The 14,381-nt window shown below is 42.8% G+C and overlaps 1 protein-coding gene across 2 annotated transcripts in view; it reads right to left on the bottom strand.

The window, feature by feature from the left end:
* adgb (androglobin) overlaps window positions 1-13,782 on the bottom strand; it is a 116,991-nt gene extending 103,209 nt beyond the window's left edge. The window contains exons 1-6 of one of the 2 annotated variants that reach the window (XM_045695892.1): window positions 13,447-13,782; window positions 11,721-11,880; window positions 3,398-3,490; window positions 2,658-2,747; window positions 1,728-1,799; window positions 1,350-1,532 (exon numbers count right to left, since the gene is read on the bottom strand). In XM_045695892.1, the coding sequence (XP_045551848.1) occupies window positions 1,350-1,532; window positions 1,728-1,799; window positions 2,658-2,747; window positions 3,398-3,490; window positions 11,721-11,880; window positions 13,447-13,526 (678 nt within the window). In that variant the 5' untranslated portion in view covers window positions 13,527-13,782. The remainder of the gene's footprint in view (window positions 1-1,349; window positions 1,533-1,727; window positions 1,800-2,657; window positions 2,748-3,397; window positions 3,491-11,720; window positions 11,881-13,446) is intronic. The other variant, XM_045695893.1, reaches the window with a different exon arrangement.
* Between the last annotated feature and the right edge of the window lie 599 nt (window positions 13,783-14,381).

The raw sequence follows: 14,381 nt of genomic DNA, 5'->3' as shown, positions 1-14,381 counted from the left end.
AACTTCGCCATGCTCAAAGGGATAGTCAATGTCTGCTTTTTTTTTTATTACCCTTCTACCAATAGGTGCCCAAATTTGCAAGGCATTGGAAAACCTCCCTGGTCTTCGTGGTTGAATCTGTGTTTGAAATTCACTGCTCATCTGAGGGACCTTACAGATCATTGCACTGTATATGTGGGGTACAGATGAGATGAGGTAGTCATTCAAAAAAGTGTTAAACACTATTATTGCACACAGAGTGAGTCCATGCAACGTATTATGGGACCTGTTGTGCACATTGTTAGTCCTACATTTATTTATGCTTGTCATAAAAAAAGGAGTTATTATTGACTCAATACATTTAAGCTTTTCCTTTTTAATTCATTTGTAAAAAAACAAAAAAACAATTCTACTTTGACATTATGGGGTAGTGTGTAGGCGAATGAAAAGAAAAAAAAAATCACGATTTAATCCCTTTAAAATTCAGGCTGTATCACAACAAAATGTGGAAAAAGTCAAGGAGTTTGAATACTTTCCGCGGGCACTGTATCAGTGGAGGCTGGTGGGAGGAGCTATAGGAGGATGGTCTAATTGTAATGGCTGGAATGGAATCAATTCAACGGAATCAAACACATCAAACATATGGAAACCACATCTTTGACTCTGTTCCGTTATTCCATTCCAGCCACTACAACGAGCCCATCCTTCTATAGCTCCTCCCACCAGCCTCCACTGCAATCTATGTATCATCAAACCTCATACCGACTACTGACATTGCTTTGGAATTACCCCACAATACAGCAAGACCCATAGCATGACTGAGTGCCACCGCCATGCTGTCATAAAGGTGTCCCACAGTGATATCCTGAGGCAGATTCCTCCTGTTAAACCTTATCAATTCATCGGACGATTTGCAAAGCCTCCTCATATTAACACAGCAGCGAGACTGATTGATTCGTGCCTGAGTGGATGAGGCTGGGCTGCTTCTGCGTCCTCCACTCTCTGTGCAGCCCACTGAAATGAATTATGGATTGTCTTTATCTCCTAGGTGCACCGGTGGAAATGAGCTGACAATATTTTTGTGTCTTAGCAACCTCAGGGTATGAGGGACGTTCAGACATGATTTAACATGGTAAGAACTTGAAGGTGAATTAAAACATTTGGAAGCTACAAATAGAGTAGAATTTACTGTATCTCGTAAAGTGGAAAACATTCCATGCTAATAACACGATAGTCTATAGGACGGAGCAGTTTCACAGTCCCAGATTAACGGACCCAGATTAAGCCTATATTCCTGGACTAAAAAGTGCTCTCAATGAAGACTGAGTCCAGGGGGCCTATAATCTGTTTTGAATACCCCTATCACTCACCATCCAGTATAGTTTGACCACGTACTTCCCATAGACGTTATAGAGAGGCATGTGTCCCTTGACCACCTTACACAGGGAGTAGATGTGTTCCCAAGGCTTCCAGACATCAGACCCCTGCTCTACTGACGTCCCATTATAGATCTTCCACACTATGTAGATTTCACTCACTATCCACCTGAAGAGCTGGGAAGAGGGACATAATGGGAAAAAAACAAAACAATCAATTTATTAATGAGTAAATTACTTTAAATTAACCAAATCAATCGCATAATCTAGGGTCCCTTCATTACTGGAAATCAGAAATCACTGTTAGATGACAACAGTGTGATAAGCCTTTATGAAAAGGTAAGTAAAGTAAAGTGTGTGGAGAGCGCTTACCTCACTGCAGAGCAGATGTTCATTGGCTGCGGTCAGGTCAAATGATGATTCGTTCTCCACTATTACCGGAGGCTAGTATAAAATGCATGAAATGTTTTTAACATGGGAACAAAACTATGGAAACAGTGCATTTCTATGATGCATCAAACATCCCCTTTTCCCACTTCTAAAGTGATGGACGCCTGGGCTCTGTGCAGTCAACAATGTCCTGAAAGTTACTAAACTGCAAAATTAAGCATTACGCAGACACATTTTGTAAAGCGGCGTTGGGAAGTTTACTAAATTACCCTCTGAAAAACAGGTTACCCAAGTAAAATTGAAATAATCATGAAACTCAATCATTTTAAAGATAAAGTCCACCATACTTTATCCAGGATTCTTCAAGAGGACATGTTTGCAATGAATATTGGATTAGGGAGTTAAGAGACTCCAACAGACCACTAATCAAATACGAATTAAAAGACTCCATCGATCGTGAAGAGAGAGCCTTCAAGGGAGATTATATTTTTTTTCTTCTCTCTCACTCTCTCTCTCCCTCCATCCATCCATCCATGGATGGCCCTTCCATTGTCATGGCAACCGTACATAACCTACACCTCAACTTATTCCGTCAATTAAGGGGTTCTAGAATAGGATGGTGGAGAGTGGAAGGAAGAAACAGAACAGCTGTCACATCTGTGCTTAATTGGGTATTCATGTGCGTTTCATTTTATACAGAATGAATGTAACGTTCTTCACATTGTTGAGCGGAAGACGCAGGAAGCTTAATTACTCAGTGTTGTACAGACAAACAGACAGACAGAGACAGAGATAGTTACTTTTTGTTAACAGCCATACATTTCGGCACACTACCTGATAAGATGGCCCTGAGTGGTCTGGCTATATATGGCACTCGGCTGAACTTTGTGATATACTGTACATGTAGCTTACTATAGTGGAACATTCTGTTCTTGTGCAGTCTCTTTGCAGTGTCGACTTTAAGGCGGCAGTCTGTATGATGAAAAGGATATACTGAAGGCCCTGAGCAGTGGTGGAAAAAGTACCCAACTGTCATACTTAAGTAAAAGTAAAGATACCTTAATAGAAAATGACTCAAGTAAAAGAGACCCAATAAAATGCTACTTGAGAAAAAGTCTAAGTATTTGGTTTTAAATATACTTAAGCATCAATAGAAAATGTAATTGCCAAAATATACTTAAGTATCAAAAGTAAAAATATAAATAACTTCTTATTCCTTATATCAAGCCAACCAGACGGCACATTTTTTTTAAATGTATATATAGCCAAGGCAGCAGTCTGGCTTTGACAATCATTTACAAACAAAGAATTTGTGTTTAGTGAGTCGGCCAGATCAGAGGCAGTACGGATGACCAGGGATTTCTCTTGATAACTGTGTGAAGCACTCGAAATGTAACGAGTACTTTTGCGTGTCAGAGAAAATGTATGAAGTAAAAAGTATATTATTGTATTCAGGAATGTAGTGGCATAAATATAACAGTTGTCAAAATATAAAAATAGTAAAGTACACATACCCCAAAAAACGACTTAAGTGGTACTTTATACCACTGGCCCTGAGTATATCTAGTACTTTGCATCCTCTGTGTCCTCGATGTTGGATGTAGACTGTGTGATGCACCATCCAAGGCCATGTCCTGAAGAAGTACCCTTACCTTGGTGAGTATGTGCTCTGAAGGGCGCTTCCATGAGTGCACTTTCAGCAACAGAGGCAGCTCGACCTTTCCCTCTGGATCCTCAAAGAATGGCTGTAAACAGAGCCAAAGAAACGTTAATGAAAATTGTGATAAATAAAAAAGTATACCAGTTTCATTGAAGGACCAAAGAATTGACAACTATAGACTACAAAATAGTTGGGAAGAGATTTGCGATGTACCGATACCATGGCACATTGTTTACTAACTGATAAGCTAAACGCCGAAATCAAAACGTAGAATATTTCTAATTAAATTATTATACAAAATTCTTGCAAACAATTTTTATTTTATTTCACCTTTATTTAACCAGGTAGGCTAGTTGAGAACAAGTTCTCATTTGCAACTGCGACCTGGCCAAGATAAAGCATAGCAATTCGACACATACAACAATACAGAGTTACACATGAAATAAACAAAACATACAGTCAATAATGCAGTAGAACAAAAGAAAACACAAAGTCTATATACAGTGAGTGCAAATGAGGTAAGTTAAGGCAATAAATAGGCCATGGTGGCGAAGAAATTACAATATAGCAATTAAACACTGGAATGGTAGATGTGCAGAAGATGAATGTGCAAGTAGAGATACTGGGATGCAAAGGAGCAAGATAATTATAAATACAGTATGGGGATGAGGTAGGCAGATAGATGGGCTGTTTACAGATGGGCTATGTACAGGTACAGTGATCTGTGAGCTGCTCTGACAGCTGGTGCTTAAAGCTAGTGAGGGAGATATGAGTCTCCAGCTTCAGAGATTTTTGCAGATCGTTCCAGTCATTGGCAGCAGAGAACAGGAAGGAAAGAGGACCAAAGGAGGAATTGGCTTTGGGGTTGACCAGTGAGATATACCTGCTGGAGCGCGTGCTACGAGTGGGTGCTGCTATGATGACCAGTGAGCTGAGATAAGGCGGGGCTTTACCTAGCAGAGACTTGTAGATAACCTGTAGCCAGTGGGTATGAAGCGAGGGCCAACCAACGAGAGCGTACAATGGTGGGTAGTGTATGGGGCTTTGGTGACAAAACGGAAGGCACTGTGATAGACTGCATCCAGTTTGTTGAGTAGAGTGTTGGAGGCTATTTTATAGATGACATCACCGAAGTCGAGGATCGGTAGGATGGTCAGTTTTACGAGGGTATGTTTGGCAGCATGAGTGAAGGATGCTTTGTTGTGATAAAAGAAGCAGATTCTAGATTTAATTTTGGATTGGAGATGCTTAATGTGAGTCTGGAAGGAGAGTTTACAGTCTAACCAGACACCCAGGTATTTGTAGTTGTCCACGTATTCTAAGTCAGAGCAGTCCAGAGTAGTGATGCTGGACAGGCGAGCAGGTACGGGCAGTGATCGATTGAAGAGCAGGCATTTAGTTTTACTTGCGTTTAATAGCAGTTGGAGGCCACGGAAGGAGAGTTGTATGGCATTGAAGCTCGTCTGGAGGTTAGTTAACACAGTGTCCAAAGATGGGCCAGAAGTATACAGAATGGTGTCGTCCGCGTAGAGGTGGATCTGAGAATCACCAGCAGCAAGAGCAACATCATTGATGTATACAGAGAAGAGAGTCGGCCCGAGAATTGAACCCTGTGGCAAACCCATAGAGACTGCCAGAGGTCCGGACAACAGGCCCTCCGATTTGACACACTGAACTCTGTCTGAGAAGTAGTTGATAAACCAGGCGAGGCAATCATTTGAGAAACTAAGGCTGTCGAGTCTGCCAATAAGAATGTGGTGATTGACAGAGTCGAAAGCCTTGGCCAGGTCGATGAATACGGCTGCACAGTAATGTCTCTTATCGATGGCGGTTATGATGTCGTTTAGGACCTAGAGCGTGGCTGAGGTGCACCCATGACTAGCTCTGAAACCAGATTGCATAGCGGAGAAGGTACGGTGGGATTCGAAATGGTCGGTAATCTGTTTGTTAACTTGGCTTTCGAAGACCTTAGAAAGGCAGGGTAGGATAGATATAGGTCTGTAGCAGTTTGGGTCTAGAGTGTCACCCCCTTTGAAGAGGGGGATGACCACGGCAGCTTTCCAATCTTTGGGAATCTCAGACGATATAAAAGAGAGGTTGAACAGGCTAGTAATAGGGGTTGCAACAATTTCGGCAGATAATTTTAGAAAGAGAGGGTCCAGATTGTCTAGCCCGGCTGATTTGTATGGGTCCAGATTTTGCAGCTCTTTCAGAACATCAGCTATCTGGATTTGGGTGAAGGAGAAATGGTGGGGGCATTGGCGGGTTGCTGTGGAGGGTGCCGGGCAGTTGACTGGGGTAGGGGTAGCCAGGTGGAAAGCATGGCCAGCCGTAGAGAAATGCTTATTGAAATTCTCAATTATAGTGGATTTATCAGTGGTAACAGTGTTTCCTAGCCTCAAAGCAGTGGGCAGCTGGGAGAAGGTGCTCTTATTCTCCATGGACTTTACAGTGTCCCAGAACTTTGAGTTTGTACTACAGGATGCACATTTCTGTTTGAAAAAGCTAGCGTTAGCTTTTCTAACTGCCTATGTATATTTGTTCCTAACTTCCCTGACAAGTTGCATATCACGGGGGCTATTCGATGCGAATGCAGAACGCCACAGGATGTTTTTGTGCTGGTCAAGGGCAGACAGGTCTGGAGTGAACCAAGGACTATAGCTATTCCTAGTTCAACATTTTTTGAGGGGAATGTTAGAATGTTATGTAGAGTTGAAGTCGGAAGTTTAAATACACCGTAGCCAAATATACTGCTCAAAAAAATAAAGGGAACAATTAAACAACACAATGTAACTCCAATTCAATCACACTTCTGTGAAATCAAACTGTCCACTTAGGAAGCGACACTGATTGACAATAAATTTCACATGCTGTTGTGCAAATGGAATAGACAACAGGTGGAAATTATAGGCAATTAGCAAGACAACCCCAATAAAGGAGTGGTTCTGCAGGTGGTAACCACAGACCACTTCTCAGTTCCTATGCTTCCTGGCTGATGTTTTGGTCACTTTTGAATGCTGGCGGTGCTTTCACTCTAGTGGTAGCATGAGACGGAGTCAACAACCCACACAAGTGGATCAGGTAGTGCAGCTCAACCAGGATGGCACATCAATGCGAGCTGTGGCAAGAAGGTTTGCTGTGTCTGTCAGCGTAGAGTCTAGAGCATGGAGGCGCTACCAGGCGACAGGCCAGTACATCAGGAGACGTGGAGGAGGCCGTAGGAGGGCAACAACCCAGCAGCAGGACCGCTACCTCTGCCTTTGTGCAAGGAGGAGCACTGCCAGAGCCCTGCAAAATGACCTCCGGCAGGCCACAAATGTGCATGTGTCTGCTCAAACGGTCAGAAACAGACTCCATGAGGGTGGTATGAGGGCCCGACGTCCACAGGTGGGGGTTGTGCTTACAGACCAACACCGTGCAGGACGTTTGGCATTTGCCAGAGAACACCAAGATTGGCAAATTCGCCACTGGCGCCCTGTGCTCTTCACAGATGAAAGCAGGTTCACACTGAGCACGTGACAGACGTGACAGTCTGGAGATGCCGTGGAGAACGTTCTGCTGCCTGCAACATCCTCCAGCATGACCGGTTTGGCGGTGGGTCAGTCATGGTGTGGGGTGGCATTTCTTTGGGGGGGCCGCACAGCCCTCCATGTGCTCGCCAGAGGTAGCCTGACTGCCATTAGGTACCGAGATGAGATCCTCAGACCCCTTGTGAGACCATATGCTGGTGCAGACGGCCCTGGGTTCCTCCTAATGCAAGACAATGCTAGACCTCATGTGTCTGGAGTGTGTCAGCAGTTCCTGCAAGAGGAAGGCATTGATGCTATGGACTGGCCCGCCCGTTCCCCAGACCTGAATCCAATTGAGCACATCTGGGACATCATGTCTCGCTCCATCCACCAACGCCACGTTGCACCACAGACTGTCCAGGAGTTGGCGGATGCTTTAGTCCAGGTCTGGGAGGAGATCCCTCAGGAGACCATCCGCCACCTCATCAGGAGCATGCCCAGGCATTGTAGGGAGGTCATACAGGCACCTCATGTGTCTGGAGTGTGTCAGCAGTTCCTGCAAGAGGAAGGCATTGATGCTATGGACTGGCCCGCCCGTTCCCCAGACCTGAATCCAATTGAGCACATCTGGGACATCATGTCTCGCTCCATCCACCAACGCCACGTTGCACCACAGACTGTCCAGGAGTTGGCGGATGCTTTAGTCCAGGTCTGGGAGGAGATCCCTCAGGAGACCATCCGCCACCTCATCAGGAGCATGCCCAGGCATTGTAGGGAGGTCATACACACACTACTGAGCCTCATTTTGACTTGTTTTAAGGACATTACATCAAAGTTGGATCAGCTTGTAGTGTGGTTTTCCACTTTAATTTAGAGTGTGACTCCAAATCCAGACCTCCATGGGTTGATAAATTGGATTTCCATTGATTATTTTTGTGTGATTTTGTTGTCAGCACATTCAACTATGTAAAGAAAAAAGTATTTAATAAGATTATTTCATTCATTCAGATCTAGGATGTGTTATTTTAGTGTTCCCTTTATTTTTTTGAGCAGTGTACATTTAAACTCAGTTTTTCACAATTCCTGACATTTAATCATAGTAAAAACTCCCTGTTTTAGGTCAGTTAGGAATAATAGTAGAGCGAATGATTTATTTCAGCTTTTATTTATTTCATCACATTCCCAGTGGGTCAGAAGTTTACATACACTCAATTAGTATTTGGTAGCATTGCCTTTAAATTGTTTAACTTCCCACAATAAGTTGGGTGAATTTTGGCCCATTCCTCCTGACAGAGTTGATGTAACTGAGTCAGGTTTGTAGGCCTCCTTGCTCGCACACCCTTTTTCAGTTCTGCCCACAAATCTTCTATGGATTGAGGTAAGGGCTTTGTGATGGCCACTCCAATACCTTGACTTTGTTGTCCTTAAGCCATTTTGCCATTTATGCTTGGGGTCATTATCCATTTGGAAGAACCATTTGCGACCAAGCTTGAACTTCCTGACTGATGTCTTGAGATGTTGCTTCAATATCTCCACATAATTTTACTTCCTCATGATGCCATCTATTTTGTGATGTGCACCAGTCCCTCCTGCAGCAAAGCACACCCACAACATGATGCTGCCACCCCCGTGCTTCATGGTTGGGATGGTGTTCTTCGGCTTGCAAGCATCCCCCTTTTTCCTCCAAACATAACGATGGTCATTATGGCCAAACAGTTCTATTTTTGTTTCATCAGACCAGAGGACATTTCTCCAAATAGTACGATCTTTGTCCCCATGTGCAGTTGCAAACCGTAGTGTGGCTTTTTTATGGCGGTTTTGGAGCAGTGGCTTCTTCCTTGCTGAGCAGCCTTTCAGGTTATGTCGATATAGGACTCATTTTACTGTGGATAGAGATACTTTTACCTGTTTCCTCCAGCATCTTCACAAGGTCCTTTGCTGTTGTTCTGGGATTGATTTGCACTTTTCGCACCAAAGTATATTCATCTCTAGGAGACAGAACGCGTCTCCTTCCTGAGCGGTATGATGGCTGCGTGGTCCCATGATGTTCATACTTGTGTACTATTGTTTGTACAGATGAACGTGGTACCTTCAGGCATTTGGAAATTGCTCCCAAGGATGAACCAGACCTGTGGAGGTCTACAATTTTTTCCTGAGGTCTTGGCTGATTTCTTTAGATTTTCCCATGATGTCAAGCAAAGAGGCACTGAGTATGAAGGTAGGCCTTGAAATACATCCACAGGTACATCTTCAACTGACTCAAATGATGTCAATTAGCCTATCAGAAGCTTCTAAAGCCATGACATCATTTTCTGGAATTTTCCAAGCTGTGTAAAGGCACAGTCAATTTAGAGTATGTAAACTTCTGACCCACTGGAATTGTGATACAGTGAGTTATAAGTGAAATAATCTGTCTGCAAAAAATTGTTGGAAAAATTACTCGTGTCATGCACAAAGTAGATGTACAAACAGACTTGCCAAAATTATAGTTTGTTAACAAGAAATTTGTGGATTGGTTGAAAAACAAGTTTTAATGACTCCAACCTAAGTGTATGTAAACTTCCAACTTCAACTGTACACTACCGGTCAAAAGTTTAAGAACACCTACTCATTCAAGGGTTTTTCTTCATTTTTACTATTGTCTACATTGTAGAATAACAGTGAAGACATCAAAACTATGAATTAACACATATGGAATCATGTAGTAACCCAAAAAGTGTTAAACAAATCAAAATATATTTTATATTTGAGATTCTTCAAATAGCCACCCTTTGCCCTGATGATAGCTTTGCACAGCCTATGATTCCATATGTGTTACTTCATAGTTTTAATGTCTTCGATATTATTCTACAATGTAGAAAATAGTAAAAATAAAGAAAAACCCTTGAATGAGTAGGTGTGTCTAAACTTTTGACTGGTACTGTATATACAGTGCCTTCGGAAAGTATTCAGACACCTTGAATTTTTCCACAATTTGTTACGTTAACGCCTTATTCTAAAATTGAAGAAAACTACAACTTGATTGGAGTCCACCTGTGGTAAATTCTATTGATGGACATGACTTGGAAAGGCACATACCTGTCTATGTAAGGTCCCACAGTTAACAGTGCATGTCAGAGCAAAAACCAAGCCCTGAGGTCGAAGGAATTGCCCGTAGAGTGCCGAGACAGGATTGTGTCGAGGCACAGATCTGGAGAAGGATACCAAGAACACAGTTGCCTTTATCATTCTTAAATGGAAGAAGTTTGGAACCGCCAAGATTCATCCTAGAGCTGGCTGCCCGGCCGAAATGAGCAATCGAGGGATTGCTCATTTCGGTCAGGGAGGTGACCAAGAACCCGAAGGTCACACTGACAGAGCTCTAGAGTTCCTCTGTGGAGATGGGAGAACCTTCCAGAAGTACAACCATCTCTGTAGCACTCCACCAATCTGGCTTTTATGGTAGTGGCCAGACGGAAGCCACTCCTCAGTAAAAGGCACATGACAGCCTGCTTGGAGTTTGCCAAAAAGTACCTAAAGACTATTAGACCATAAGAGACAATATTCTCTGGTCTGATGAAACCAAGATTGAACTATTTGGCCTCAATGTCAAGTGTCACGTCTGGAGGAAACCTGCCACCACCCCTACGGTGAAGCATGGTGGTGGCAGCATCATACTGTGGGGATGTTTTTCAGTGGCAGGGACTGGGATACTAGTCATTATCGAGGCAAAGATGAACGGAGCAAAGTACAGAGATCCTTGATGAAAACCTTCTCCACTATCTCAGACTGGGGCGAAGGTTCACCTTCCAACAGGACAACGACCCTAAGCACACAGCCAAGACAACGCAGGAGTGGCTTCGGGACAAGTCTCTGAATTTCCTTGAATTGCACAGCCAGAGCCCAGACATGAACCCGATCGAACATCCCTGGAGAGACCTGAAAATAGCTGTGCAGCAACGCTCCCCATCCAACCTGACAGACCTTGAGAGGATCTGCAGAGAAGAATGTGAGAAACTCCCCAAATACAGGTGTGCCAAGCTTGTAGCATTATACCCAAGAAGACTCTAGACTGTAATCGCAGCCAACGGTGCTTCAACAAAGTACTGATTAAAGGGTCTGAATACTTGTGTAAATGTGATATTTCAGTTTATTTTTAATACATTTGCAAACATTTCTAAAAACCTGTTTTTGCTATGTCATTATGGGGTATTGTATGTAGAATGATGGGGTATTGTATGTAGAAAAAAACAATTTAAACGATTGTAACCTAACAACGTAACAACGTGGAAAAAGTCAAGGGGTCTGAAAACTTTCTGTATGTACTGTGTATGTGTATATATTTACAAAAAATATATGGTGGATTGGAAATGATGCAGAAATGTACATTGATGAAAGCTACAATCTATCTGCAGTTACCCCCAAAAAGAAAAAAGAGCCAAAGAAACTCAGGTTGATGTTTATTATCATGAGTCTTGTCCTGGAGCGATTTTTCCCTTAGATAGGCCAGCTGTAAAGTCAACATTTGCTATATTGTAAAAACTCAAAGAAAAATGAACTTGTTGGTCTTAATTTAAGGTTAGGGTTAGGCATTAGGGTTAGCAGCATGGTTAACGTTAGGTTTTAAATCTGATTTTATGACTTTGAGGCTGTACCAGCTAGTACCCATTCTGCAGAGCTGCCTCCAGAACAAGATTCATGACAAAAAATGCTAACCTGCGAAATAAACATGAGGCACTGCAGGCTACAGTATCTATGAAATCAATCCATAGATGGATAGCCTAGATCCTATATGATTTTCACTAGGCCCAATCCATCAATACTCACCAAAAATGGACTCTTCCCCATCTTTCCATCCTTAGCGCCCTTGGCCGCATCCCATTTCTCTGTGTTGACCTCTGCCTCACTCCACTCCGGCCAGATGGGGTAGCGGCATCTCCTCAGCTCTCCTGGGCCCTCTGAGGCACTAGCCACCAGGGATGATACTCTGGGGTGTAACCACAAACAAGCATGATTCAGATTTGACACCAATAAACAGGTGTGTGTTGTAGTGCCACACCAGCCATGTTGTGGTATCCATAAACCCAAGATGATATAAAATTGATGTCCAAATGTATCAATCCTGTTCAAGTAACTCCTCTCATCGCTCCAGTGATTTGTGGCAGCAGGGCATAGACCTCTAGTCACAGCACTGTTTAGGCTATACATTATTATTACTACCAATACATTGTCGTTGGTGGTGCTATCGACACAATCATGTACTGACTCCCTTCATCATACTATATGTAACTTGGATTGGGAGAGCCGCGGGCCAAGGATTTCAAAGCGGAACCCTGGCAAGTTGCCCCGTGTACAGCTTGTTCGTGAAACTCAGTGGTTGTGCGCTTTTGTAAAGTGAGAGCAGAGCAAGAGCCCTGAAGCTACAGATAATTAATGCCAGCTTGCAGGCTAACGTTAGCTACATAAATGTCCACAATAACAAGAAGCAGGGCTTATAGAACTAGCTAGCGAGTAGGATGGTGAAAATGGGCGTTTAAATCCTGAAGTGTTTAAAATTAGGAGACCTTAGCTACTTTTTTCTGGCTGAGGTTCAAATTTCGTGGAGCTCAAGCAAAGTAGACAGAAGTGACAAATCACGTAACGCAGTAAGCTACCTAGCCCCTGTCAGACTGCTCCCTGGCCACGCTACATTATACTGTGTTCAAAACCAAGTGGGAAGGTGGTAAATACCAGATGATGAAATCATATGCTTTGAACTTGGCTAACGGCCAACGAGCTGCGTCAACCCTAAACTAAAGATAAAGCTATCAGGCTTTCAAATAAATGATAGTGTTCAAAAAACATATGAATAGATTGCATTTTAATAAATACTGTTTTGTTGTTGCATTTAACTGCCGAAAATGCTGTTGTCGAGGTAATTTCCTTAGGAGGTGACCTCAGAGGTCAGCCTGCGACCCCATTTTGATATCAATTTCTTTTCGCGACCCCACCATTTTTCTAAAATTGGGGCTATGGCAGTCTATTACAAATCAGTCTGACAGTATTTTTGACAGTATTTCAATCTGAAGAAAATATGGTTTGAAGTAGCCCATTAAAATACGTTATATAGCATCGTGCCTTATAATAGCAATAAGGCATCGGGGTTTTGTGGTATATGGCCAATTTACCAGGCTAAGGGCTATTGCCAGGCACTCCGTGTTGCGTAGTGCGGAACAGCACTTAGCCGTGGTATATTGACCATATACCACACCCCCTCGGGCTTTATTGCTTAAATATACTATAGAAAGCCCCAGCAAAGATAATGAGGGGGGGGGCATTATGATTGATTGACACCTGTCATACCTTGCCAACAAGTTCACACATTAGCTAGCTAACGTTGCTGTGTACTTTGCAATTAGCTGAATAGCTACCTATGACAGTGACAACAACACATAACATGTAACACCATGGCAAATCATTTGAAATCCGAGAATTTAAGAGTTGCTTGACATGATAAATAACGACCAGTAGGGCATAGATACTAGAGCAAGCTTGACCATCAAACCAATCTTACTCTTTATTTGGTGTCTGTCCTTGTGATGAAGTGACTCGGCTGGAGGACAACTCCTTTTTCTTTGGTGGACCTTTTGACATTCCGGCTGTGTCGTAGACGTTGACTCACCTGAACTATTAGCTGAAATAAGTGACAGTGTTAGCTAGCTACATGACTTGGGAGAGCACGTTTGTTTTTACTGGAAGCTCAGCTGGAGAAAGTTTGATATGTTGCTAAGCGACAAAGCCCCAGCCGCAGGATATCATGGGAGACCTCCGGATCGAGCCTCCCAGGCCCCTAAACCAGTCGGGTTATCAAAGATACAACCTACTGCTCTCACTGCACCAATGCTGTATATAGACCACTGTATATTTAAATCCTCGCACTGCACCCGTCAAATGAACTGCATCTGCCCGAATTCACATCTTCATTATTATACCGTTTTAAAAAAAAATCTGGTTAGAGCGTTGGGCCGGTTACCGAAAAGTTGCGAGATCGAATCCACGAGCTGACAATGTAAAAATCTGTCGTTCTGCCCCTGAATTAGGCAGGCAACCCACTGTTCCTAGGCCGTCATTATAAATACGAATTTGTTCTTAACTGACTTGCCTAGTTAAATAAAATAAAAATTCATACACTGAGGATAAACCCACAAGGTACTGGCTACATTGGAATGATCATATGAATTTCGTTTTCCTTCAATTCTGGATTTGGATCAGTTTTGTGTATTCCACTGTAGGCCTCATCTTATTCTCCATTTACGTTTGGCTTATGCTGACTAAATTAATTGCACTGTTCAAACGAGAAGGACTGTTTCCTAGCTAGGTCTATATCTGGGTATTGTGATTAATTTGACTGTTGCAATTTCATTAAAAAAACGTTAATTTGCTACTCAAATATATCCTACAACATCTATGCATTCAAATGATCCCAACAGCAGGGAATGTAGCCAAATG

The sequence above is a fragment of the Salmo salar genome, chromosome ssa15, assembly GCF_905237065.1.
Source record: "Salmo salar chromosome ssa15, Ssal_v3.1, whole genome shotgun sequence".
Classification (NCBI taxonomy): Eukaryota; Metazoa; Chordata; class Actinopteri; order Salmoniformes; family Salmonidae; genus Salmo; species Salmo salar.
Note: the sequence above shows the minus strand (reverse complement) of the source record. Positions and strands in the feature narration are given on the sequence as shown.